The 27388-nt window shown below is 40.7% G+C and overlaps 1 protein-coding gene across 1 annotated transcript; it reads left to right on the top strand.

Moving 5' to 3' along the window:
- Positions 1 to 3063: 3063 nt before the first annotated feature.
- Positions 3064 to 24728, top strand: LOC138374963 (zinc finger protein 665-like). The gene is made up of 8 exons (XM_069458194.1): positions 3064 to 3127; positions 7897 to 7987; positions 13414 to 13608; positions 16336 to 16462; positions 16947 to 17075; positions 20770 to 21117; positions 21238 to 21971; positions 22056 to 24728. Exons 3-8 carry the CDS (start codon positions 13597 to 13599, stop codon positions 22872 to 22874), a joined length of 2169 nt encoding a protein of 722 aa, XP_069314295.1. The 5' UTR covers positions 3064 to 3127; positions 7897 to 7987; positions 13414 to 13596; the 3' UTR covers positions 22875 to 24728.
- Positions 24729 to 27388: the final 2660 nt, after the last annotated feature.

The raw sequence follows: 27388 nt of genomic DNA, 5'->3' as shown, positions 1-27388 counted from the left end.
TGATATGTACATTGATCCACAATATAAACATAGTAAAAATAATATAGAAATGAATGAAAATACCTAGGTACAATAGTCATCAATTTTCCTTTAGATCACTTGCAAAATTGATATGATTTGATTATGTGTATGCCATCAGATTTTATTTCATTGCAAATTTCATACGGTAGCATAAACAAATGAAAATCACTGGGAAAACCTTGACAAGGAAACACAATGAAGGATGCTGGCCTACTGTTTTTCAATCCTCCACAACTAAAAGGGCATGGAGCTGATGCATGAGTAGAATGACTGATGATGGGCCACAAAGTTCTGCCATAGGCCAAAGTACAACATTAATTATTCTTTAGGTGAAAATAAATTCAAATGTCTTCTGAAGTCTACCTAACTTGCAGGCTTTGTTACCCACACCTGACAGAACATTCAGAAAGGGAAAACAAAGAAAAAGCTTAAAATTGATTACAATCTTTACATAAACGTTTTCTAGTAATTTCCTGAATGCATGTAAAGTGAATGTGAAATTACAGTATATTTAGAAATTATTGACATAACAATATTGTGATGTCAACAAAGTTTATCTCAAAAATATTTCAGGTTAACTTATCTTCAGTGGAATAACATAACAAGTGTAGCAAGTGTAAAGAAGAACTAATTAATATTTACTTTAATAAGCTATTGCTTTTTCAAAAGCAACAATTGGTGACGTAACTTATTACTGGATTTAGGTTTCCATGCCTTGCACCTCAGGTGTTGTCCCCATGAAAGTCTCTGGAACTGAGCACAGGGTTGAATCCCTTCAGAGTAAATTGGGAATAGAAATGGAAAGGCTTTCCATTGAAATTGCACATTCTGCCCACCCAGAGATTTGCATTTCACATTCTAGCTTGTATCTCCTTCACAGTCAATTCTGGAGCTTTTTAATTAAATCGGTAACATCAATTTAAATGGAAGGAACTTTCCTTGATGCAATCACAAGCCAGGCGGATCCCGCCTGAGCGATCCCAGCTCTGAGTCCCCTGAGCTGCTTCAGCCTCAGTGTTAGGTCCTCCAACCTCCAAAGGCTTGCAGAGGCGTAGGGCGGGCGCGGTGGCTCACGCCTGTAATCCTAGCACTCTGGGAGGCCGAGGTGGGCGGATCCTTTGAGCTCAGGAGTTCGAGACCAGCCTGAGCAAGAGCGAGACCCCATCTCTACTAAAAATAGAAAGAAATTATATGGACAGCTAAAAATATATATAGAAAAAATTAGCCGGGCATGGTGGTGCATGCCTGTAGTCCCAGCTACTCGGGAGGCTGAGACAGGAGGATCGCTTGAGCTCAGGAGTTTGAGGTTGCTGTGAGCTAGGCTGACGCCACGGCACTCACTCTAGCCTGGGCAACAGAGTGAGACTCTGTCTCAAAAAAAAAAAAAAAAAAAAAGACGCGTGCTGAGAGCTAGGCGGACGGACGCTCAGGCCCCGCCCACAGCCCGCCAAGCCCCGCCCACCCACTCGCCGGCACCGCCCAGTGAGGGCGTCACTCCTGCGCGCGCAATAGTCTGTGGACCCGGAAACAGAACGATTGGAGTGATTGTAACGTGGGTGCGCGTGAGTTTTCTTTTATCTATGTTAAAATTAAACCTGGGCTTCGCAGTCTTCTCGAGCTTCCATACCTGGGATCTGGGGATTCGTGCAGACCGTTAATCCGCACACCATTCCTTTCACCCGAAGTAAATCAGGCGTCGCCCCGGGTGCGGGGGTCGCGTCCATTGGAAAAAAATCAGTCAGGCTTTTCCTGTCCCCAGTCTTTCTGCCTTCAGGCCACATAGACGCCTTCTTTCGCACCGTTTTCGTGCTTAAAACCCGTTACTGACCTCTCCGCCCTCCATGTAAAGTCCTCACCCCCGAGGTGGATTCAGGCTCTTCCGGTTCCCCAAGCCTCGCCCTTCTGGGCCCCTGGAGGGCAGCGCGGCAGCCCCGGTCCTGGAGAAGCCGCGTCCTCTCCCTGGTCCGGGGATTCTGCAGACCCTCTCCTCACCCCTCCCTTCCTCCTTGGGTCGGGCCCTTCTGTTCCCCAGGGCTCTTAGCAGTCACCCCTTCCTCAGATTCCGCATTGGGGGAGGTGACCGTGGTCCTTTCTTGAGACAGCCAGGGTTGTTGTGTCCCAAATAACGCCCCACGGGGAAATGCTGCTCTTCTTGGAGTTGGACATCTTACTCCATTCCCCTCCCTTTGACTGCGTGGGCAAAGGGAATCAGGAGAGAGAGAGACTGAGAGGAAATAGAAAAACTGAGAATGTGAAAAAAAAGAGTACAAAGTCGAGGATGGGTGAAGGATTTACAAAGAGACAGTAAGAGTGAAAGAAGAATGTGGGAAAGTAGCAGGGGGAGAAGAGGTTGATCTCTCCAGAGATGAATTTCAGCCAACTAAGGACAGGGGTAGCAAAGGGGGAGGCATCTCAGACAGAGAGTCGGGGGAGACAGCGGCATGGTGCTGGGACAACAAGAGGGAGCACCTGGTGACAAGGAGAGCAGAGGGGGTACCACAGGAGGGAGGAAGCCTAGGGACCTGGGGGTGGCAGAGAGTGGGAACAAGGGGATGTGACAGGAAAGAGGGAGTTTACCAGGGAGAGCAGAGACAGGGAAGAAAGAGGCAGAAATATATCGAGATTGGGGACAATGAAAGACTGGGGAAAAAGGAACAAGCGGTGAAACAAGTTTCCAGAATGGAGCAGGACAGGCAGAATAGAAGGAATAGAGAGAGGGAAGAAGGAGAGAAAGAGCAGAAAAGCAGAGGGGCTGAAACTCAGGGGGGGAAACACAGAAAAGAAAAGGAAACAAAAGAGCTAGAGCAAGAAGATGAGATTGAGAGATATGTGCAGAATGAGGAAGGGATGTACCCAGTAATGGAAAAAGTAGGGGGACTCTGGGACCAGATGAGTGGTAAGATGATTGAATATGATGGTTAAGTAGTGACCTGTTCATTTCTTTCTATGTAATATAATAAACTGTTGTTTAAATGTTCAGATGAGAATGAGAATTGCCAACTTCCCTCTTTCCAAGGTTGGTGCATTTTATAATTATGGCAGCAGAGGTTAGCTTCCACCTGAAATCCATATTCAGCCAGAGGAAAGTGACTTTACTCATTCAAATGTGAGTAATCTCTTCCCTTTTCCTGGGATGGGGTAGGGTATGAGGAGTGAAGTGGAGAAGAAGTGATGGAGACTCTTAACCGTAGGGTGCCTTTTTAAAAAGAATTTTTTTTGGTAGAGGTGGGGTCTTGCTATGTTGCCCAGGCTGGCCTTGAACTCCTGGCCTCATGCAATTCTCCCACCTTAGCCTCTCAAAGTGCTGGGATTACAGGCATGAGCCCACGTGGTGCCTTTCAAAAGGATCATTAAAAATGCTTTTGTGTCCTTTTTGTAATGGATTTCCTTTCTTTTCTAGTTCTTTTTCATTTCAGTAACTGTTTTTTGAAGCTTGACATGATATTTAGTTTATTCAATTTATATTTTTCTATGTATAATTACTTCTGAAATAGGGTTGGTGGTACCCTATGATCGGCTTACATCATTGTTTTCAAAATTACATATTTTCATATTTTTTTCTTTGACCCCAGAATTCATTAGTTTTTTTTTTTTTTTTTTTAGAATTTCAAAATTGTTTCTCTTTGAAATAAATTGTGTCCAGTTTATTTATTTATTTTTACTTCTATTCTTTCCATGATGACTTTTTTTTTTTAAAGACATAGGGTCTGGTTCTGTTGCCCAGGCTGGAAAGTGACATAATCATAGCTCACTGCAGCCTCCAACTCCTGGGATCAAATGATGTTGCTGTCTCCTAGCCTCTAAAGTCTCTGAAATTATAGATGTTAGCCACCACACCTGGCTAGTGTTTATCATATATTAGAAATATTCTTTGGGACCTAATACATAATTTTAGATTGTTTCAATGTGTACTTCTTAAAGATATCAATGACCCGTTTTTCACCTTAACATCAAAACTTAGTTGAAGTAGCTAGTCTGGTATTCAGTTTTCTTCCCTCATGTCATCTATTAAAAATAGTTAGGTGTGAACTCCTAAATAGATGTTCCCCTCAAGTCCCTCTGGTTCATCGTGTTCTCTGTAAAGGTGGAAGGATGGGTTGGATTGACTTGGAAGCTTGTTCCAGCAGAGCCCATGTATTGATGAAGAAAAAATTTGCTCAGACCTGTTTTAAACACCCATAGGTCGGTGTTCACAGTTGTGTGTTTTTTCAGTATATTACTGTGATCTTCTGGTAGAGAGTAATTAAATGTTTGGGATCAATGACATCAGAACCTTGAAAGAGAAGCTTCTTTTGCTGAGACATGTGAAAGATGGTCCTGGAATTTTCTAGAGGAGGTGTAATAGAAACCAACCCATACATTGGCCCTTCCAGGCCACCATATCAGGATTCAGGTACATCTTCTTCCCACTCAACCCAGACCTTCTCAGGATAACTTGGTTAAAACTCTCTGAGCCTCAGTGAGCCCACCTGCAACATGGAGATGAGGGACTATACCAGAAAACCTCAGTGTGATTGACATGGACCCCTGAAGTGATTGGCCAAACAGAGTAGTGTCTGTGTGTGGCTTTTGTTTTGGGAGGGAGGAGTCCCTAGTTTTAATTAGAATTTTCAGTGGGACCCAGTCTTTCAAAAATGAAAAAAGAGGCCGGGCGCGGTGGCTCACGCCTGTAATCCTAGCACTCTGGGAGGCCGAGGCGGGTGGATTGCTCAAGGTCAGGAGTTCGAGACCAGCCTGAGCGAGACCCCGTCTCTACTAAAAATAGAAAGACATTATATGGACAACTAAAAATCTATATAGAAAAAATTAGCCGGGCATAGTGGCGCATGCCTGTAGTCCCAGCTACTCGGGAGGCTGAGGCAGTAGGATCGCTTAAGCCGAGGAGTCTGAGGTTGCTGTGAGCTAAGCTGACGCCACGGCACTCACTCTAGCCTGGGCAAAAAAGTGAGACTCTGTCTCAACAAAAAAAAAAAAAAAAAAAAAAGAAAAAAGAAATTAAAAACAAAGGCACTAGAATGGAAGAAGCAGGAGCTTAGACTCAGAGACAGAGAGACCATCTTCAGAGGTCTTCCTCCGCTTTAGAGTTACCATAGCTAAATCTAAAAGCATGTCATGTCCATCTCTGGCATTGAACCCTCCACTGGCTTCCCATATTCCTCAGGACAACATCCAGGCTCCTCAAAGTGAAGGTTGTGCCAGAGGGTGGACCAGTATGACTATATGGCATTCCCATTCTTTCATTTACTCACTAAATGTGCAGCCTGGCTTTTTTGCCTGCAACAGGGATTAAAATGGTAAAGCAACAGAATATACTCCTCTACTTTATTTTGTTTGTTTACACACACACACACACACACACACACACAGATAGATAGATTTAGATACAGATTTTTTTTAAGAGCTGGGGTCTTGCTATATCATGCCCAGGCTGGGCTATTGAATTACTAATAGTCATATAAGACAAATGCCCCAATGCAAAGCATTCATGTAATCATTCTCCTGGGACTCCCTACTTCCTTGCTTCCTCCTGACATCACCACCTCATCCAGCTCTGCCTACCCTGTTTCTGTCCCCGTGGCTGATCACAGCCTGCAGAAAACAGATGCCCAGATTAACTTACCTCACTTCACTTTCCTGCTGGCCTTTGCTTGCATTTCGCTGTTTATCTATTCCACACCTTTTCTCTTGATCCCCTCAGCAGCCCAACTCCTTTTTCATCTTCTTCTTACAAGACCTTTGTTTTTCCTCCTTTGAGCCCCCAGAGGCAAGAGAAGAGATCTCCTACTGGCCCAGCCCCCTGCCTAAGGGCCTGGGGTCTCTGCTCAGTAGTGACTGGGAATGGTCTGTCCCTGCTCCTGGCTCTTGCTGGCCCTGCAATTGTGCCCCACTTGCCACCCCACTAGCTGTCTCAGGATCGTGTGGCATCCTTCCTCCACGGTGTCACCAATATTGACTTTAAGGGAATTATTTTGATCAAAGTACCCAGATGGTGGTATTGTCCATTAAGACACACACACACACACACACACACACACAATGAGGCATTTTCCCCCTCCATTCTTCCATCTTTAAAACAAAAATTGTCCGTGAAATACGTATTCATCTTTAGTAAACACCCTTCTTCTATGTTCCATTTAGAAGCTAAAAACTTGCTTGTGTTCTGTCTTCAATTCTTGCCTTCAGTTCCCTTGACTCCATCCAATCAAGCTTTCGCATCCACTATTCCACTGATACTTTCTTTTTCATAGTCACCAGTGATCTCCCCATTGCTAAACCAGTATTTAGTTTTCTGTCCTTTTTTCTGTTTCTCCTGTCCACAACATGGTATATAGCTGGCCACTCCTTTTTTTTTTCCTTGCCTTAAGGATGTCTCACTAACCTTCAAAAGTCTATTTGATTTAATTTTCTTGTCGCCTCCCTGATCACTTTACACTTTCCTCTTCTGGTGTGTCCTGAACTCCGTGTTCTCTGACTGTGGGAGTGACCCACCACTTAGTCCTTGAACCTCTTCTCATCTCAGTCCACACCCACTGCCTTTCCTTCTCGTGTCATCTCTGGTATAAACCCCAGTGACATGTCAACATTTCCCTTGCAGACCTCTCCCCTGAACTGTGGAATCCTGTGTCCAGTTGTGTCCTCAGCTCTCTGCTGGGCGGTCTAACAGGTGTCTCCCCCTTCGTATGTCCAAAAGGGACATTGTGAACTCCCCCAAACCTGTTCTCCTTTAGTCCCCACATCTCAGGTGACAGTGACCCTGTACTTCCTGGGGCTTAACTGAACTTATCAGCATGTATTTTAAATATTTAAGATAATTACATGTTGTAGTTTGTCCTATAAATAAAACAATCACATGTTCACTTCATATGGGTGAGGGTACACATAGTTTCCAAAATTCTCTTGAGAGGTGGGAAAGAAATATTTGCAGACCTGGGCCCTCCCTGCTCTGCTCCCCCGGGACCTTCCTGGCCTCATCTCCTGCGTGTGTCATCCGCACTCTGCTCCAGCCACACAGGCCTCTTTCCTTTTCCCGGGGCCAAGGTGGCTCCTGCCTTAGGGCTTCCACATGGGCTGTCTGTCTGCCTGGAACTCTCTGTTCCCTCCCCTGCAGCTGGAAACATCCTTCCTTCCCCGGGTCATTGTTCTGATATCCCCTTCTCAGTAGAGGCTTCTCCGACTTCCCCCAATTTAAGATTGCAGCCACATCCTCACCCCCTCCACTGGTCCATATTGCCTGATCTGCATGTTTCTTTTTGTTCCTTGGCTGTTCACTGTCTGGATACTGGTGACAACACGTCCCCAAGGGGACAAGAGCAGAGGGAGGTGTGTTGGGCTTGTCCTTCTGAGCAGAGCTCACCTCTGTCTCCACATTAGGGTGCTAAGGCATTACAGATACATGTCTTGTGCCCCCTTTGCAGAGATTCCCATTCACATAGTCACGTTGGGACCCTGCTTCAATAATATTTACAGTGCCCCAAGTGATTCCAGTCTGTATCCAGCGTTGAGTGTCAAGGCTCAATTTCTTTTATTTCTATGGGCTGAGATCGCTTGTGATCCATGCAGGGGTGAGGGGGGCTGTGCCCTGCATCAGGTTTGGTCAGGGCCATACCTGTGCCCTAGAGGGGAGCTCAGCCCAGCCCGGCTCCCCACTGCTGCAGCGTGAGTGTGGGCTTCACCAGGAGGGAAGTGAGTTCTGCACAAAGGAGTCAAAAACTCACTTGTTGGGCTTCCTGTAGGAGTTTTTTATCCTTGCATCCCTCATGGTGCAATGAGTAGCAGGGGACCGTCTTTCTGCAGGGTGAGATCTGTCTTTGTGGTGTAGCACAGGAAGGGGGTGTGTGGTTTCTTAGCTTTAAACCTCCTATTTTTGACATTCAGGATTGACTTATAAGGGCTCACCTTGGGTGAGGAAGAAGCCTGGAAGAGGGGGAGGAGGAAAGAAAAGAAGTCAGGAATGGATCTTGCTCAGGTAAGGTGATATTCTCAGTGGGTTGTTCTGTGTCTCCGTCCTTTCTGAAATGCTGGCCACTGGGGTTGCTGGTCTTCTCTGACTCTGAAACGTCCTTCCTGTTGTGTTTGCTCACACTCACACCCATGCCTTGCCTCAGTCCCTCTCATCTCCACTGAGATTCCGTCTCACTGTGACCCAGTGACATGACCCTGTGAAGAGGCTCCATTGGAGTCGGTCCTGGGAAGGGCTTCACACCCAGACCTGGGTTGGAGATGGGTGTGGCCCTGTGGTGTCAGTGCTGTTGGGCAGCAGGGACTGTTTAGGGGCCACATCTGGAGGCACTGTCAGCTCTGTGTAGAGGAAAATTAGAGAACTCCCCCATAAGTCATGGATTAATGTGCACAAACACCTGCTAAATGCTATAAAAAGGGAATAATCAGGAGAAATCTTTTCTGACTCATTTATATTACATTTGTAGCTAAATGAATGAGTCACCGACTCACTCTTAATGACAGAGTGGAATGGAAAGTTTAGACACAGACATCAATGATAGAGGATTCTTTCATTCCGTCATCTGTTTTTACTGTAACATAAATATTAAAGAGCAGGAGATTCATTAAACTATTCTCAGACAGTGCATCCCACAGATACTGTGGTGTTCCTGTGGAGACCCTTGTGCGACAGGTGTTTTAGCTAAGAGTGGTTATAATTTTGCTCAGACCTAGGAGCAGAACTTCTCTGCCATTAGAGAAGAGGGAAGTATATTTTTGTTTTACCAATTATTATTAAATATTCCATTTTATCTGAAACATCACACGACGTGTATTTATTTTATAGTAAATCTCCAAACAGGCTTGCTTAGCTTAGGTGCTATGGCATGGAGGACCCTCGTCCTGTCTACGGAGGACCCTCGACCCTCCCTCACGTGTTAGTGCGGAATCACTGTTGTCAGTTTTGTGGTGAGAGCACAAGTCCTGTAGAAACGTGTACTTCATTATGGGATCAAAAAGTAAAGTTCTTCAGTGAATGCTTTGTTATGACATTTTAACCTGCAAGCTTCAAAAATACGTATGTTTTTTGTTAGGAAACATTTACAGATAGCTTGCTCTAGAATTCTACATCCTTGTTGGAGCATTCTCCTAGTGAAGACAGGTGGATGTTTTAAATTTCCCAATGTTACACAGAATGCCACAGTGGCTGCCTCTGAGCAAGTCGACTTCACTGTAGATATCAGAGGATTCTTCCAGATGGGGCATTTGAAAGGGTGATTCCTTCTTCTAGGATGGTGCATTTCCTACCTTGCTAAATCTGGCAGCATTCCATCTCCACCTCAGCTGCAAAGGTACCCTCTCCCGCCAACAACACAAGAGATTTCCCCCTCATTAAACAAAACTTGCTGCTGTGTTTTTTTTGCATTCTTAAAATCTGGGCAAAATAACAATCCTTTTTTTCCCATACATTTTGTGATTCCTCACGAGCCTCACAAGCTTTCATTACTTTGGGGAATATATATATATATAAGATGTATTTTATATGTTGCTGCATTTTCTTTTCTTGTATATTAAGAGCTATTTTATAGTCCATGGTTTAACTCTTTGTGTATATGCCTTGTTGTCTTTCTGTAAGTTTTAGAGATTTTAGCGTGAAACAAAATTCTTCTCTGCTCCCCATCTTTTATCATGTGTGTGTTTTATCTTGCTTTGGAAGACCTCACTTAGTGCATGGGTACAAAATAGTATGATTCATTTAGATCTAGTAGTTTAATATTTTGCTTGTATGTCTTATTAATTTGGATTTTTGGATATACATTGTAGGTACTTTAATTGATTTACAGTTTCAAATAATATATATCATAAATTGTTTCTATGTAGTTTGTCAAAGGATTTCATTTTTTTCTTGTTCAGGATTACATTGCTTCTGCTTTGACAGAACACAGGCCTACCATTTTACTCTTTTAGTTGCATCTTTTGAAGGACAGAATTTTTCCAGTTGGAGATAGGCCCATTTGTCTATTTGTGCTTTTCTGCACGTGCTTTTGGTGTTATACCCTAGAAATCATTGCCAAATGTAACGTTCTGAAATTTCCTTCTATTCCTAGTCCGTCTTTCACTATGTCAATGTGGTGTGTTACATTGACTTACTTTCTTCTTCTGAACCACCCTTGTATTCCTAGTGTGTATCACACTTGATCATGGTCTATAATTCTTTTACTGTGCTGTACAATTTGGTTTCCTAGTATTTTTCTGAAGACTTTTCCTGTGTTTTTTAGAGACCTAGTCTGTTCTGTCGCCCAGGCTGGAGTACAGTGGCACAATCATAGTTTACCTTGACCTTAAATTCCTGGGCTGTAGTGATCCTCCCGCCTCATCCTCCTAAGTAGCAAGGACCACAGGTACGAGGCACCACACCCAGCTAATTTTTAAAAATTTTTGTTGAGATGGGATCTTGCTGTGTTGCCCAGGCTTTTCTCAAACTCCTGAGCTCAAGAGATCCTTCCTCCTCGGCCTCCCAAAGTGTTGCGAGTACAGGTACGAACCGCTGCACTCAGCCTTGTTGAGGACTTTTTCATCAGTATTCATCAGGAACATTGTATAGTTTTGTTTTCTTGTCATATATTTGCCTGGGTTGTATCAGAGTCATGGTGGTGTCATAGAATGAAATTTATTTGTGTTCCCTTTCTTTAGTTATTTGGAAATGAGAAGGATTGGTGTTAATTTTTCATTGAATGTTTGATAGAATTATGCAGTGATTATGAATTTTGCATCTGTATCTGGTCTCTTGGATGGGAGATTTTGATTAATCTCCTTACTCCTTATATTTTTGTGTAGATTTTTCATTTCTTTTTGAGTCAGTAGGTTGTGTGTATTTCTGCAGATTGATCAATTTTTTCTAGCTTATCTAATTTGTTGGCATATGCTTGACCATAGTTGTATTTTACACTCTTTCTTCTTACTGTGACATGCAGGTGATGCGTGTGACGCGTTCCCTAATTCCCTTAGGCTTCATTTGTCTTCATTCTGTTTTTTCTTTTCTCCCTTTTTTGTTTACTGTTTATTTCTTCTACCTGGTCAAATCAGCTTTTGAGGCCCACTAGTGTGTTTCTCAATTCAGTTATTATATTTTTCAGCTCAAGAATTTCTTTTTCTGTTTCTTATAGTTCTAGTTCTGTTGATAATCTCATTTTTTTCATATCATGCATTGTTTTTCTGATGTCCTGAAGTCTATGTGTGCTCTCTTAATTCGTTGAATATCCTTGTGACTCTTACTTTGAATTCTTTGAATGGTAATTCAAAAAAACTTCATTTCTTTAGTGTCAGTTTGTGGTGATTTAATTTGGTCCTATGTTTGGGTAATGTTTCCTTTGTATTTTATATATGTCGTTATCTCCTGTTGGGACTTCAGCATTTCAGAAACCAGGCACTTGTTGGCAGTTTTTGTTTCCCTTCATTCAGGGAGGACACTCTTCATGTAGCCCAACTAGAGATTCTGGAGACCTCTCAAGACTTTTTTGAGGATGTGTCCTCTCTAGGCTTTTGGTTCTAGTCTAACTGAACAGATTTTGCCATTTGAGCCATTTTCTACTGAGAAACTCTCCTGTTGTCTGCCTGGTAGTCTGCAGCCTCCCTGGTGCTCTAGTAAATTGTGGTCTGGATCTCCCCCTAGTGGTCTGCCCTTGTTACTGCAGACATTGGTTATGTTGGCCTTTATTTTCAATGTCTCCCTGGCCTAGTGTGTTTTTATTTTCAGTGATTATATTCACGTAAGATAGAAACTTGTCCCTGCAGTAGTACCCTGAAAATCAGAATGCTGGATGGATGTTCCCATACTTTTCCTCCCCTGCAAGAAATCTAGGAGTTAGGGGTTTCTTCAAAATGTTGCTGCATCATGCCCTGGTAGTGCCGCTGGCAAGGGGTCTCAGGTGTTCCTATTAGGCATCCATTAGGGGCTCCAACCTCTTAGGTGATTTCTTAGCTTCTCACGCAGGCAGTTGATCTGTGTGTGTCTCTTTGTCTGGGGTTTGCTATTCTTCTGTCTTACTGATATCACCACGTGAATACAATTTTATAATTTCCTTACATACGCCTGGAAATATCTTTCAATTAGGTGCCATGATATATTTGCTAGGGGAAATGTCAGATGTACCATGTGTATGTGTCTGTTTAATGAGAGATGCTAAAGAAAGAAGATGGTTTTCAATATATTGGCATTATACTTAAACAGCATTCTTTTTCTGGGTTGCAATCATGTTATCTGTTAATTTTAACAAATGTAGTTCTTTACTCTCTTCCCCACTCCCTTTTTTTCCCACTATTTTCCTCTTTATTGGTCCCTGCTGAGATATCCTCGACAGTGGTGTTTGGCTGGAGCCTTGGCCAGCCCACTTTTCTCCATCTTAATTAAAGAAAATGCATCTTGTGCTTATTGGTGATCATGATATTTGGTGAAATATCCTTGCTTAACATTAGCAGTTTTTTTCCCATATTTATTTTTTGGCCTGATTTTTAACTATCTAATGATTATTTCAGGTACATAGTGTTGTAATACATATTTTATAAATCTACATCTCTTTTTTTTTGTTTGTTTTTCTTTTTTTAAGAGAAGGGTCTCACTTTGTTGCCTAGGCTGGAGTACAGAGGCATGATCAGAGCTCACTGCAGCCTCCAACTGCTGGGCTTAAGCAATCCTCCTGCCTCAGCCTCCCAAGTAGCTGGGACTATAGGTGCGCACCACCACAGCTGGCTAATTTTTAATTTTTTGGTAGAGGCAGGTTCTCACTATGTTGCCCAGTCTGGGCTCAACCTCCTGGCCTTAAGCAGTCCTCCCATCTTGGCCTCCCAAAGTCCTGGGATTACAGATGTGAGCCACTGCACCGGCCTAATCTAAATTTGTTAAATTAGTGTATGATACTGAAATTTTCCATTTCTCATGTTATGATTTTATTAAAGGAATAAACTATTGTAATAAACTCCACTGGGCTTTTGACAATGCCTACATATCTAAATTTAACTACATAAAATTATATCCATATTTTTGAATATATGTATTTAATGGGCATTAGAATACAAGTTCCTACATTCTTTTATGTTGTACCATTTATTTTTATTTTTATTTTTTTTTATTTTTATTTTTTTTCAGAATCTTACAAGGGTACAGGTGTTTTGGTTACATGGATTGCCTTTGTACAGCTTGAGTCAAGGTTATAAGTGTGTCCATCACTCAGGCAGTGTACAATGTATCCATTAAGTGTGATTTCACCCATCCCCTTCTGCCCCCTTTCACCTGCTTGATTTCCTTTGAGTTTTACTTCTATATATGCACTTGAGTGCTGATCGGTTAGTTCCAATACAACAGTGAGTGCCTGTGGTGTTTCACTTAGGAGAATGGTCTCCAAATCGTCCAGGTTGTTACAAAGGGTATTAACTCATCTTTTTTTTTTTTTTCAGGCTCACTAGTACTCCATGGTATATACATATACCACATTTTATCAATCCACTCATGAATTAATGTGCACTTGGGTTGATTTCCACATCTTCGCCAATGTGAATTGTGCTGCAGTAAACATCTGAGTGCGTCTTTTTTATAAAAGGACGTTTTTTCCTTTGGGTAAATACCCAGTAGTGGAATTGATGGATCAGATGGTAAGTTTACTTTTAGTTCATTGAGGTATCTCCACACGAATTTCCACAGGGCTGTACTAGTTTGCAGTCCCACCAACAGTGTATAAGTGTTCGTTTCTCTCTGCATCCACACCCGCATCTATTGTTTTGGGACTTTTTGATAAAAGCCATTCTCACTGGAGTCAGGTGATATGTCAGTGTGGTTTTGTTGTGCATTTCCCTGATAATTGGAGACGTTGAGCATTTTTTCATATGTGTATTGGCTATTAGTCCATTGTCTATCTAAAAGCTGTTTTCATGTCTTTTGCCTTCTTTTTATTGGGGTTGTTCGATTTTTTTCTTGCTGGTTTGCTTCAGTTCTTTGTAATTTCTAGTGATTAGCCCTACATCAGATGGATAGCATGCAAATATTTTCTCCCATTCTGTAGGGTGTCTGTTCGCTCTATTGATTATTTCCTTGGCTGTGCAGAAGCTTTTTAATTTAATCAAATCCCATTATTAATTTTTGGCCTTGCTGTGATGGCAGTTGGGGTTGTCTTCAAAATTCTTTGCCTAGGCCAATATCTAGAAGAGTTTTTCCAACATTTTCTTCAAGCATTCTTATAGTTTCATGTCTTAGGTTTAAGTCTGTTATCCATCAGGAATTGATTTATGTGAGTGGTGAAAGGTAAGGATCCTGTTTCAATCTTCTACATGTGGCTGTCCAGTTTTCCCAGCACCATTTATTGAATAGGGATTCTTGTCCCCAATATATTATTGTCTGCTTTGTCAAAGATCAGATGGCTATATGTGGAGGGTTTTATATGTGGGTTTTCTGTTCTGTTACATTGGTTTGTGTGGAGTGTTTTATATCTGGGTTCTCTGTTCTGTTACATTGGTCTATGTCCCTACTTTGTGCCAATACCATGCTGTTTTGGTTACTGTAGCCTTGTAGTGTAGCTTGAAGTCTGGTCAAGTGATGCCTCCTGATTTGTTCCTTTTGCTTAAGGTTGCTTTGGCTATTGAAGCTCTTTTCCAGTTCCATATGAAGTGTAGAAGTATTTTTTCTACATCTGCGAAAAATGACCTTGGTATCAAATGATGGAGATCGCATTGAATCTGTACATCACTTTGGGTAGTGTGGATGTTTTAACAATGTTGATTCTGCCAATGCATGAGCATATGTTTTTCCATTTGTTTCCATCTGCAATTTCCTTCCTCAGTGATTCATAGTTCTCCTCCTTATAGAGATCTTTCACCTCCTTGGTTAGGTATATTCCTGGGTGTTTCATTTTCTTTGTTGCTATTGTGAAAGATATTGAGTCTTTGATTTGATTCTCAGCTTGATTGTTGTTGCTGTATAGAGATACTACTAATTTGTGTACATTGATTTTATAACCTGAGACTTTGCTGAATGTATTTATCAATTCCCAGAGTCTCTCGGCAGAATCTTTGGGGTTTTCTAGATATAAGATCATACCATCAGCAAAGAGTGATAGTTTGACCTCCTTTTCCCCCATTTGGACACCCTTCGATTCCTTCTCTTGCCTGATTGCTCTGGCTAGGACTTCCAGCACTATGTTGAATAAAATTGGTGACAGTGGGCATCCCTGCCTTGTTCTAGTTCCGAAGCACCAGCTTGCATGTAGCTCCTGAATTGTGCCCTGCCATTCCCCCAGAAGTCCCCAAGGGAAGAGGGGAGGGCCTCGCTCTCCATGAAGACCTCAGCCTGAAGTGCACACCCGCCATAGAGAAGCAGCTGTTGATGACCTTGGGTTGTTTGAGGAAACGTGTTGGTATAATTGTCATAGGAATTGCCTAAAATAGTATTCAAATGATGGGAGAGTACTCAGCTTTGAGCCTAGGAGAAAACGCCACTGTGTGCATCCATTTTAAAAGGGTTAAGAGATTACATTAAAGGTTCCCTGTTAAAACAGGGAATTACTATGAATCTCATCAATATACTGCTTTGAGAACAAAGGTTTTCAACATAGGAGGAACACTAGGCTGCAGGGAAAATGATATCACCCAAGAGTTTCTTATTTATTTCTCTTTACCAATAATATTCTTTCTGCGGTCAACATCTTTATCTAAGTTGTTATCACAATTTATGAGTGTAAAAGGCAGAACTCTATATCCTTAAATTAATATAAGAGGTTTCACTGAAGTCTGAAAAAAAATTACAAAAGATATTCCAAAGTGTACAGATGAACAGCCAGATGGACGGGATGTATTGGGCAAGGTATGGAAGGAGGGGGCTCAGAGCCTCTACGCCATTTTTCCAAGCATCACCCTCTGGGAACCTTTACCTGTTCACCTATCTGGAAGGTCCTCTGAACTCTGTCCTTTTGGGTTTTTGTAGAGACATCACTACATAAGCGTGATTGTATATATCACTGGACGTTGGTGGTCAGGTGAACCTTCAGCCTGTCTCCTCTCATGGGAGGTTATGAGGCTGCAGCTAAAAGTTCTGACCCTGTAATCCAGCCTGGGTATTTCCAGTGACCAGCCCCCAGCCTGAAGCTGTCTATGGGCCTCTGGACACCACTTATCTCATTAACATACAACAAGATACTGTTCCTCTAGAGATTTCAAATGAGTCGTATGTCAGGAGGGAGTAGATGACCACATATATTAATATTTCACAGTATCACAAGGTGGATCTGTCTGCCCATTCACTTCAATCAAATCTATTCTTAGAGTTCTCATATTATGTGAACATTAGAACTCTCCTAATAGCCACTTGCTGAAATGTGTTTTTCATTTTAGGGACGGTTGACATTCAGGGATGTGGCCATAGAATTCTCTCAGGAGGAGTGGAAATGCCTGGACCCTGCTCAGAGGGCTTTGTACAAAGCCGTGATGTTGGAGAACTACAGGAACCTGGTCTCCCTGGGTGAGGATAACTTTCTTTTAGAAGTCAGGATGTCCTCTTGTGTATCTTTGCATTTTCTCTTGTGAGCCTCTTCTTAGCCCCTGCATTAGTTGACTGAGATTGAAGCCCTGTTGATTCAGAAAGGAAAAGCTTTATAATGGGGTGTCTGGACTTTAACTGCCCCCTTTCTCAGATCTTCTCCCCTTTCATGCTGTATCACTGGATGGTTCCAGAGCTTATGTATGTGTAAAACCTTGTAGCAGATGTTTAAAATATCCAATTTCATGTTTTTCACTCCTGTGCTTTGATTCATTGGTTCTTCAAAGACAACTAAATGTCTCTATGTTAACCATATTCCCTAAGCATTCAAAAGGAGGCATTTGGAGGATGGATTTCTGGTATATGTTTATGTATCCATCTGGAATATCCTTTCTCCTTACGTAAACATAGGGCTGGGATTCTGGAAAAGCCATGGTACCTTATATTCCTTTCTTTCTGTGAGCAGGAATTTCTCATTTTGACCTGAGTATTATCTCCATGTTGGAGCAAGGGAAGGAGCCCTGGACTGTGGAGAGGCAAGTGCAAATAGCGAGAAAATCGAATGGATGGAAATGGATCAAAGGTGTGATCACAGGTAAGTGCTCAGATGGATAGAGAGAAAGCTGCTCATTAAATAGTATTTGGGAAACTCTATGCAAATCTGAGAGTCCTATGGGAAAACAAAAGTGTATGTCCTGTGAGCTCTGAAAGGAAATTTTTCTTTTCCTTCACTTCTCACTCTGTTCCTCAGAGATGTAACACTTTATCCTTGTACCCTGCAGTGGTGCTTCAGCTCAAACAGAAACCAATGGAAAGTCCTTATCATGGTGGACAACACTGTGTTCTCTGACTTCATGAACTCTTCTGTTGCTGACACTGAGCATCACAAGAAAGGCTGTTCAGAAGGGTTGCTTGGTCTTTCCCTCTGTAGTTGATTCCATCTGATGCTGAGTTCTCAGTCCATATTGATGAGAGGTGTGGCCTTCATAGTCCTGACGACTGGACCTCTCCATGTCCCATCCCGTTCATGTGCTTGGGAGACCCAGTCAGCAGATGGGAAACATTGTGTGGTCTTCCTTCGCATCTGGGTCTCCAGAAACTTCCTGGAGCTTTCTCAAGCCCTTTCTGCCTGGTGAGGTCCTCAGCCATTTTTGCCACACTTCATGGGTGTGTATGACAAGGTAGTGAGTTGGATCTTCTGAGATTGTCACTCAGCAGAAAAAAAAGTCAATAGAAACATCCTCTCTTTGATCTCCAGTCCTTCATGGGTACAGATCCTATTCTTTCAGTCTCTTTGTGTGGGCTCTGTTGGCAGAACATGGAGTGCAATGTCAAGATGCCACAAAATCTGGTGCCCATGCATTGTATTTTTCTCTTTTCCACTGCTGTTACTACTGAGTGAATGTAGGGAGCCTTGGTTCTACCTGATTTTGTATTCTCTTAGTTTGTATGATTTTCTTTCTGAAACTGGCTTTTAACATACACGTTCCTGTAGAAGTCAGGATCTGCCCTCATGTGTCTTTGCAGTTTCTGTTGTGAGTCTTTTGTTAACTCCTGCCTTGCTTGACTGAGATGACAGCCTCAGGGCTGACTTGTGATAATCCAGCTTTAGGTTCTGCATAACTTCTTGTGGAGTAGCCCATGGAGTGGGTTTACTGCATAACATAAAATTGATGAAGGAGAACACTTTAACTAATGTGATTGAATATCATCCTGCTACATGCAAAGATGCCCTTTGAAGCCACTGAGTAGAACTGGCCCATGATCCTGAGATAAAAAGTATCAGGAGATCCTGACTGATAAGTATTTCCTATTGTTTTTCTAGTTTTTGAGAAGCATCACAAAGTTTTCACTGTGACAATGCTGATCACATATACTAATGATCATCTCCTTTGAGCCAGCAGTCAATGCTGTAGGAATTTCCTCCAGGGAGAACATTGTTTAAGTCACTGCCTCATGTGTAAACTGTTGTTCATGTCACATTGTTCATCCTCTGTATGTGTCACTATTCATTTTCAACAACAAAAACTTTTGTCATTTTGTCGTTGGTTCATACCTGTCACAGGGATGGTTTTGATATATCTTCCTGAGGGAGCTTATGAACGTAAATAATGTCTCCATATTTTAATTCTACTATAATTTGTTTAAGCCAGTGCAGCTTTCATCTTGTATAGTTTTATGCGTTATAAATGAACTGTTTAAAAATTTACTCAATCAGCAGTTCATATATTCAAGGCAATTTTGATTATAAAGAACAAACTTAGAGTTATCTTACTACTTCATTTCAAACTGTATTACAAAAGTTTAGTAATTACAGCAGGATTGTAGTAGCCGAAAAACAGACACATTCATTAGTGAAGAAGAGTAGAGAAGAGAAATGAACCAATACATATATGGTCAATGGATTTTTGACAAAGGTGCCAAGAACACACAAGGGAAAAAGGACAGTGTGTCAGTACATAACGCTGCAAAAATGATTCCACATGCAGAAGACTGAAACTGGACCCTTATCTCATATCATATACAATGTCTGTCCAAAAAGTATCCAGCCATGTAATATGAAAAATAGTATTAACAATAGTTGCATACTTTCCAACAGCCCTTGTATAAAAATCAACTACTAGAGGAATCACAGGGGAAAACCTGCCTGACATTGGTCTGAGCAATCTTTTTTTTTAGATTTGACCCCAAAAACTCAGGCAACAGAAGCAGATATAGACAAATGGAATTGCACCAAACAAAACTGTTTCTTCACAGCAAAGGAAACAATTAAGAGAAACTTTGCATCATGAGAAAATATTTGCAAGCTGTACATCTGGTAGGAAACTAATACCCAAAATGTGTAAGAAACTGAAACAACTCAATGGCATGAAAATAAATAACCCAATTAAAAAATGGTCAAAGGACCTCAGTAGACATTTCTTGAAAGAAGACATGCATATGAACAGTAGATATATTAAAAAGACTCAGCATCAGTAATCATTATGAAAATACAAATTTAAACCACAATGAGATACCACTGCATACCTGTCATAATGGCTATTGCTGAGAAGTGTTGGTGAGGCTATGGAGAAAAGGAAACCCTTCTATACTGTTGGTGGGAATGTAAATTAGTATAGGCATTATAGAAAACTACATGGAGTTTCCTCTAAAAACTAAAAATAGTATTATTCTATGATCCAACAACCTCACTTCTGGGTATAAATCCAAAGAATTTGGAATCAAGATATCTGCACTTTGTGTTTACTGTGGCATTATTGACACAGCCAAGGTATGTAATCAAACTAAGTGTCCATTAGCAGATGAGTAGATACAGAAAATGTGGTGTACAATACAGAGTGGAATACTATTCAGCCTTCAAAAGAAGGAAGTTGAGTTTCCCACATGTGGATGAACATGCAGGACATTTTGCTAACTGAAGGAACCAGGCGCAGAAATACAAGTATAGGATGTTTTTATTTATATGTAGAATGCAATTGGAGTAGAGTGTTGGTTATCAGAGGCTGGAGGATGAGGAATAGGTTGGTCAATGGGTACAAAGTTTCAATTCAACAGCAGGAGTAAATGATAAGTTTTGGTGGTGATGGATACAGTTATAAGCTTGATTCCATCATTACACATTATACAGATATGATATTACTTTGTTCCCTACAAATATATACAATTATAATCTGTTGATATATAATAAAAATTTTAAAAACTCGTATTCCAGGTCTCGTACTGTGTACTGGTTCTAAAATGGATGTCCTTGCTTTTTTCTTAAGAGAAAATTTTTCCCATTTCCACAGACCATAACTTTTTATAAATGTAGTTACTAATTCTTTGCTTTTTTTTAAATGGGTTACTAGGATGTTTTCCTAATTACTTTTTGTTACAATTTATAGATAATAGTTTTTAAGTATGTATTATACAATATAACTTGTTTTCATTTCAATTGTGAGATAGCCATATGTTTTTTGTCAATTAATGTACATCTTGGGGTCACTCCTTTCAGGACTAACATAGGATTGCACATTGTGTTTTAGTTATAGGTGGTTTGAAAGTAGACTTCCACAATATTATTTTGGATCACATGTAATCACCTTTTCTTTATTAAACAATACTATTCCTTTTGTGTTCCTCAAAATTGAATTTTATCTTTCTTAAGTTTAATAAGTATGTTTAATATCAGTATTACTTTTGGTGTTATATTAAGTTTATCAATGTGAAATGTTTGTTTACATGCTGTAAATAATTGGAAACTTATGGTTTCCAATTTATATCCAATTTATCCAATTTATATCTTGTAGATCTGTCTCCTGAATTTGTAATAAAAAATGTACCACCAAAAGGGGAGACCAATGCAGGAGAAGTATTCCAAACAGTGACATTGGAAAGACCTGAAAGCCATGACATTGAAGACTTTTCCTTTAGGGAAGTCCAGAAAAATATACATGACTTTGAGTGTCAATGGGGAGATGATGAAGGAAGTTACAAAGCAGTGCATACGACCCAGAAAGAAAATCTCCCTGGTAGAAGAGATCAACATGATAGAAGGGATGCAGGAAACAAGCTTATTAAAAGTCAGTGTGGATTAATCTTTAAGTCACACGTGCCTCAACTGCAGCTATTTCAAAGTAAAAGGAAAGTTGATGAATGTAATCAAGTCAAGTCTATCAACCATGGTTCCTCAGTTTCACCACATCAACAAATCCCTTCTAGTGTGAAAACCCATATTTCTAAAAAATATGAGAATGATTTCATGTTTTCTTCATCAGTCACACAAGGAGAAAAAGTAAACAATGGTGGAAAACCTTACAAATGTACTGAACGTGGCAAGGTGTTCACTGAAAATTTACATCTTGCATGTCATCAGAAAATTCATACTGGAGAGAAGCTTTACAAATGTAATGAGTGTGGGAAGGTCTTCATTCGAAATGCATACCTTGCACGTCACAGGAGAACGCATACTGGAGAGAAACCTTACAAATGTGATGAGTGCGGCAAGGTCTTCACGCGAAATGCAAACCTTGCACGTCACATTAAAAGTCATACTGGAGAGAAACCTTACCAGTGTAATGAGTGCAGCAAAGCCTTTAGTGTACGTTCGAGACTAACTATTCATCAGGCAATCCATACTGGAGAGAAACCTTACAAATGTAATGAGTGTGGCAAGGTCTTCACTCAAAATGCATACCTTGCACGTCACAGGAGAACACATACTGGAGAAAAACCTTACAAATGTAATGAGTGTGGCAAGGCCTTTGCGCGAACTTCACAGCTTGTATGTCACAGGAGAAGGCATACTGGAGAAAAACCTTACAAATGTTATGAATGTGGTAAGGTCTTCAAGCATAACGGCTCCCTTGCAATCCATCGAAGAATTCATACTGGTGAGAAACCTTACCAGTGTAATGAGTGTGGCAAAGCCTTTAGTGTTCGTTCAGTCCTAACTACCCATCAGATAATCCATACTGGAGAAAAACCTTACGAATGCAATGAGTGTGGTAAGGTCTTCCCTCGAAATGCATACCTTGAACGTCACAAGAGAAGGCATACTGGAGAAAAACCTTACAAATGTAATGAGTGTGGCAAGGCCTTCACTCAACATTCAGACCTTGCACATCACAGGAGAAGTCATACTGGAGAGAAACCTTACCAGTGTAATGAGTGCGGCAAAGCCTTTAGTGTACTTTCAAGTCTAACTATCCATGAGTTAACTCATACTGGAGAGAAACCTTACAAATGTAGTGAGTGTGGCAAGGTCTTCAGTCGAAATGCATACCTTACACGTCACAGGAGAAGGCATGCTGGAGAAAAACCTCACAGATGTAATGAGTGTGGCAAGGCCTTCAGTCAAAATTGGCACCTTGTTAGGCATCAAAGTATTCACAGTGGAGAGAAACCTTACAAGTGTTATGAGTGTGGTAAAGCCTTTAGTGTTCGTTCAATCCTAACTACCCATCAGATAATTCATACCGGAGAGAAACCTTATAAATGTAGTGAGTGTGGCAAGGCCTTCACTCGAAATGCATACCTTGCACGTCACAGGAGAAGGCATACTGGAGAAAAGCCTTACAAATGTAATGAGTGTGGCAAGGCTTTCAGTCAAAATTGGCACCTTGTTAGGCATCAAAGTATTCACAATAGAGAGAAACCTTACAAGTGTTACGAATGTGGCAAGGTCTTCACTCGAAGTACACGCCTTGCAAGTCATCAGAGAATTCATAACGGAGAGAAACCTTACAAGTGTAATGAGTGTGGGAAAGCCTTTAGATTGCGTTTAGGTCTAACTACCCATCAGGCAATCCATACTGGAGTAAAACCTTACAAATGTAGTGAATGTGGCAAAATTTTCACTCAACGTTCACAACTTGAGAATCATCGAAGAATTCATACCGGTGAGAAACCTTAGCGCTGTAATGACTATGGCAGGCTCTTCCCTGAATGATCAAAGCTTGCAAAGCATCACAGAATTCATACTTGAAAGAAACCGTACAAATGAGTGTGGCAAGGTCTTCAGTCACAATTCACTCCTTAGCTGACATTAGAGAATTCATTCTCAAGAGAATCCTTACAAATGCAGACTATGGCAAACCCCTCATGAGTTCAAGCATTAACATCGGAGAGCCCATGCAAAGAAAAATCATATAATTGTATGTGGAAGAGGCTTTTTTTCGTGCCTCACAACCCACTGGGCATCAAAATACACATCTTTGATAAAAGCACACAAATGTAAAGTGTATGTTGAGGCTATTACCCAGGGGCCATAAATGTAGGTGAGGATTTGTATGAGGAATGACTCAATCTCTAATTCGCCATGATTAACCTTTGATATTACATACTGTAAAATGATTCTAAGTCCAAATATGTTAAAACTTATGGCATGATATATATCAAAGGTGCCAGGACATTTGGAGATGGCCACTTAACCTTGAAGTTACAAAATACTTTATTCATTTATTTGAGGATTCTTGAAAAGGCTACTTTACTATTCATAATTTTCAACTTGAACTTTGAAATCTTACTATTATGCCTTTTTCACAAGACTTTCACTGTGATCTGAGGGAAAGAATCCATTGCATGACAGGGCCTGCTTTAAGGGTGAGGATCACTTCCATCCACATTCCTGTAAGAAGAAGGATGCTGCCTTTGAATATTAAATACCGGCTGAGTTAGCATTTGGGAGAGGCAGAGAATAACGTAAAAGTATGATGTCACTCCTCTTGCTCATTGTATTCAGGGTTCTCTTCTCCTGACAGGAGGGCACTGTAGGTTAAGGGAGACAAAGCTCAATCAAGTGACCATAATATAGCGCAGATCAACAAATTGGCTGCTCAGGTGGCCGACTTAAAACAAGCGGTCACCTTACTGGGATACCAGGTTGTAAGCCTACAAAAGCAAATTAGACTCCTTATGATTGCAATATCACTCAATTTTGTGTTACACCTCACATATATAATGAAACTCAGTTTCCTTGGGAAAACATTAAGAACCATCTACACTTAATCAAGGAAATCTGACTGAAGAGATTGGAAATTTACAACAAGAAATATTAAGTACCTTCAGTCACAAACTTGGTCTACTCTCTGAGGCTGACATTATTAACGGTATTTCATCTGGAATGGAGTCAGCTAACCCACTTTCTCATCTTAAGATCTATGGGAGTTCTGGTGTAGTAAATTTTGTAATTATTTTAATCATTTGCTTGTACTTACTTATAGTCTGGAAAAAACTCCGAAGAAGACAAGACTCCGGAGACCAATGCCTCGCAATGATGACTATCCAACTTACTTCATCAACTTACTTCTAAAAAGAAAGAGGGAGATGTTGGGAAATGGGGTTAAAAGACATGGAAAGTTTCAGGAGTTTTGCAGGACTTTTGTCTTGAAGGAATCTGTGGGTGTGTTAGTTCACAGACCAGAAACTGCTTAGCAACAAGGGAGACATTACACTGATCAGGGACAACTGCAAGGTGTCCCCAGTCTCAGGGCCTGCAAGCCAGCGCCTGGAGCTTATGCAAGGCAGAGCTTGTCATGGGGCGAAAGGCTAAGGAGACTGATTAAAGGATGTCCACCCAGCAGACACCTGCAGGAAAAACCAATTAGCCTCAAGGACAGTTCCTATTTCACTCCTGACCACGTCTCCTTATAAAGAGAAGTATGCAGGCTCAGTGTTCCTGTTTTATGTGTTACTGCTAAATTAATGACTTTAACTTGTATGCTCAGCTAGGTCTATTTGTTAATTGGGGCTTAAAATATTTATCTTGAAAAAATTTTGTGACCATTTGTTCTCGTAGATAGAATTAGGTAAGGGATCTCTTGAAGCCTTTGGGGAGCCTTGAAACCTAAACGAATGTCTGTACCCTTAAGTCTATAATCCCTGACAACTAATTGCTGTACCAATAAATACTGTTGCAGGACCTCAATCGGTGCCTCCTGGCTCACGGAAATGCTGGAAGACCCCTGACTTCCCCATCACTTTAAACTACACTTTGTCTCTGTCTCTATTATTTCCAAGTCTCTTGCGATGATCCTGCCTGGGACCTGTTTTGTTGGGAGAGTTGCAAACTCCCAGCACCTCTCCTGAGATTAGAGGCACCCACAGTGTCCTTATCCTGGTTAGCACTTTTGTCTCTTTTTATACCCTCTCTGCCATCATTTACTTTTATTTTTTTGATAAGACTACCTAGTGGCTGGTGAAGACATCTGCCTTAATCAGTGCATGTTTCCCAACTGTCAGGCCCTTTATTCTTTCAAATAGTGACCCTTGTGTATGCAAGGTCGTCTTTGTGTGCACTGGAAGAAATATACAATTTCCTCATCTCATCAAAAAAATACAAATTGTGTATTTTTCACTGTGTTCACAGATTGATGTACTCATGCTTCCCAGATTCTTAAGCATATTTGTAAGCCAGTCTCATTGCACATAGAGTTCTGAGTTACACAGAGACTTGTTCTAATACTAAATAAAAAGTAATAGCCACAGTAAATGAAATCTTACGTACTTTTTATAAGTATTCTTATAATTGTATTTAATAAGAGTCGTTGTGGGCCGGGCGTGGTGGCTCACGGCTGTAATCCTAGCACTCTGGGAGGCCGAGGTGGGCGGATCATTTGAGCTCAGGAGTTCGAGACCAGCCTGAGCAAGAGCAAGACCCCATCTCTACTAAAAATAGAAAGAAATTATATGGACAGCTAAAAATACATATAGAAAAAATTAGCCGGGCATGGTGGTGCATGCCTGTAGTCCCAGCTACTCGGGAGGCTGAGGCAGTAGGATCGCTTGAGCTCAGGAGTTTGAGGTTGCTGTGAGCTAGGCTGACGCCACGGCACTCACTCTAGCCTGGGCAACAGAGTGAGACTCTGTCTCAAAAAAAAAAAAAAAAAAGTCGTGGAGAAAATCAGAGTCCACTAAGTAATTCCTGAAATAATGTAAAGATACTGAAAATGTCTTTTAATTTGTATCTTTTAATATAATACATTAAACTTTCCTATGATTTAACTTTACCCAGGGTCTTAAGGACAGTTCAATAAAAATGGCGTAACACTTCATATGGCCCTTCAAAAAACTGAAGTGGAATGTATAATTGCCTGGAGGTGAAGCTAGAAGGAAAACTTTTATTTATTACAAACATTTGAGGCCATGTTGTTAATATGGAATATACCTTACATCTTAGGACAAATATGATAATTTGAGATGTGATAATGCTTATGGAGAAGGATTGGCATATTAAAATATTTTCAGTTAAACACTGAAATAATGAACTGCAGGAGACAAAGGAAACCACAAAAATGTGTCCGTTGATATTTAAAAAGAGTGCAGGTAGGAATCCAGCATTAAATAGACATTTCCTTTTTGAGATCAAATTGAATGGATTTTGGTGATGTTTAGAAAGTACGTTCTTCTCATTAAACCTTGATGCCAATTGGCTCTGTTGAAAAAAATAAAACAAAACAAAAAAACAGGTTTTAGGATATTCTCTTGCATTTCCAATTTTAAGAAGCAATTTTTATGGAAGAATCTTTTATCAATCTTAGATCCATATAGTAATAGCAATTTGCAGGCCAAAGGCATGAATTTGTTGTTATTGAGTTTTATTGCTTTTGAAGTCACCAAAGGAGCCAGATGGACACACTCAAAAAGTTCATATTAACTGAAACATAGTAAATAATTTCAGGTAACACTATGTAATTAAATTATAAATAGTTGCAATTCTTAAGGTCAATTTTTGGAATAAATTTATGCCTGCAGAAATGTGGCAAAGATAGAACAAAGAATCCTCGTACATCCAATATCTATTATAGTTTTTCTTGCTGTTAACATCTTACATTACTATGGTATATTTTACAAAACTAAGAAACCAACATTGGCATACATTACTATAAGCTAAACTTGAGACTATTTGGATTTTGCCAGTTTTAACACAAATGTCTTTTTTCTCTTTCAGTATCCAATCCAGAATGCCACATTATATTTAGTCATCGTATCTCCCTATTCTCCTCTCTGTTAAAGCTTCTCAGCCTTTTCTAGTTTTTCATGACTTTGGAAGGATTGAGAACTGGTCCATACTTTTTACAGTATCTCTGAAGTTAGGGCTGTCTGATGTTTTTCTTATGATTACACTGGGTTTATAAGTTTTTAGAATATCTCATTTCATCATGTCATGTCACATCAGGGATTATATACAATTAACAATGTTTGTCACTGGTGATGTTAAACTTGATCATTTGGTTGAGGTGGTGTTTTTCAGGTCTCCATTATAAAGTTAGGATGTGTCCATTTTCATCCTCCTTTGGATGGGGATCATGAAGTCCAGCCCACACACAAACGATTTGGGGTAGCTGAATTAATCTCTACCTACTGGAAAGAGGAGTATATACATGTTCTATTTGACATTCTTCTATCTGAAAGATTTCTCCCTCATGT

This window comes from Eulemur rufifrons, chromosome 24 (assembly GCF_041146395.1).
Source record: "Eulemur rufifrons isolate Redbay chromosome 24, OSU_ERuf_1, whole genome shotgun sequence".
NCBI classification, from domain to species: Eukaryota; Metazoa; Chordata; class Mammalia; order Primates; family Lemuridae; genus Eulemur; species Eulemur rufifrons.
The sequence above is the reverse complement of the archived record's forward strand: the minus strand, read 5'-3'. Positions and strand labels throughout refer to the sequence as shown.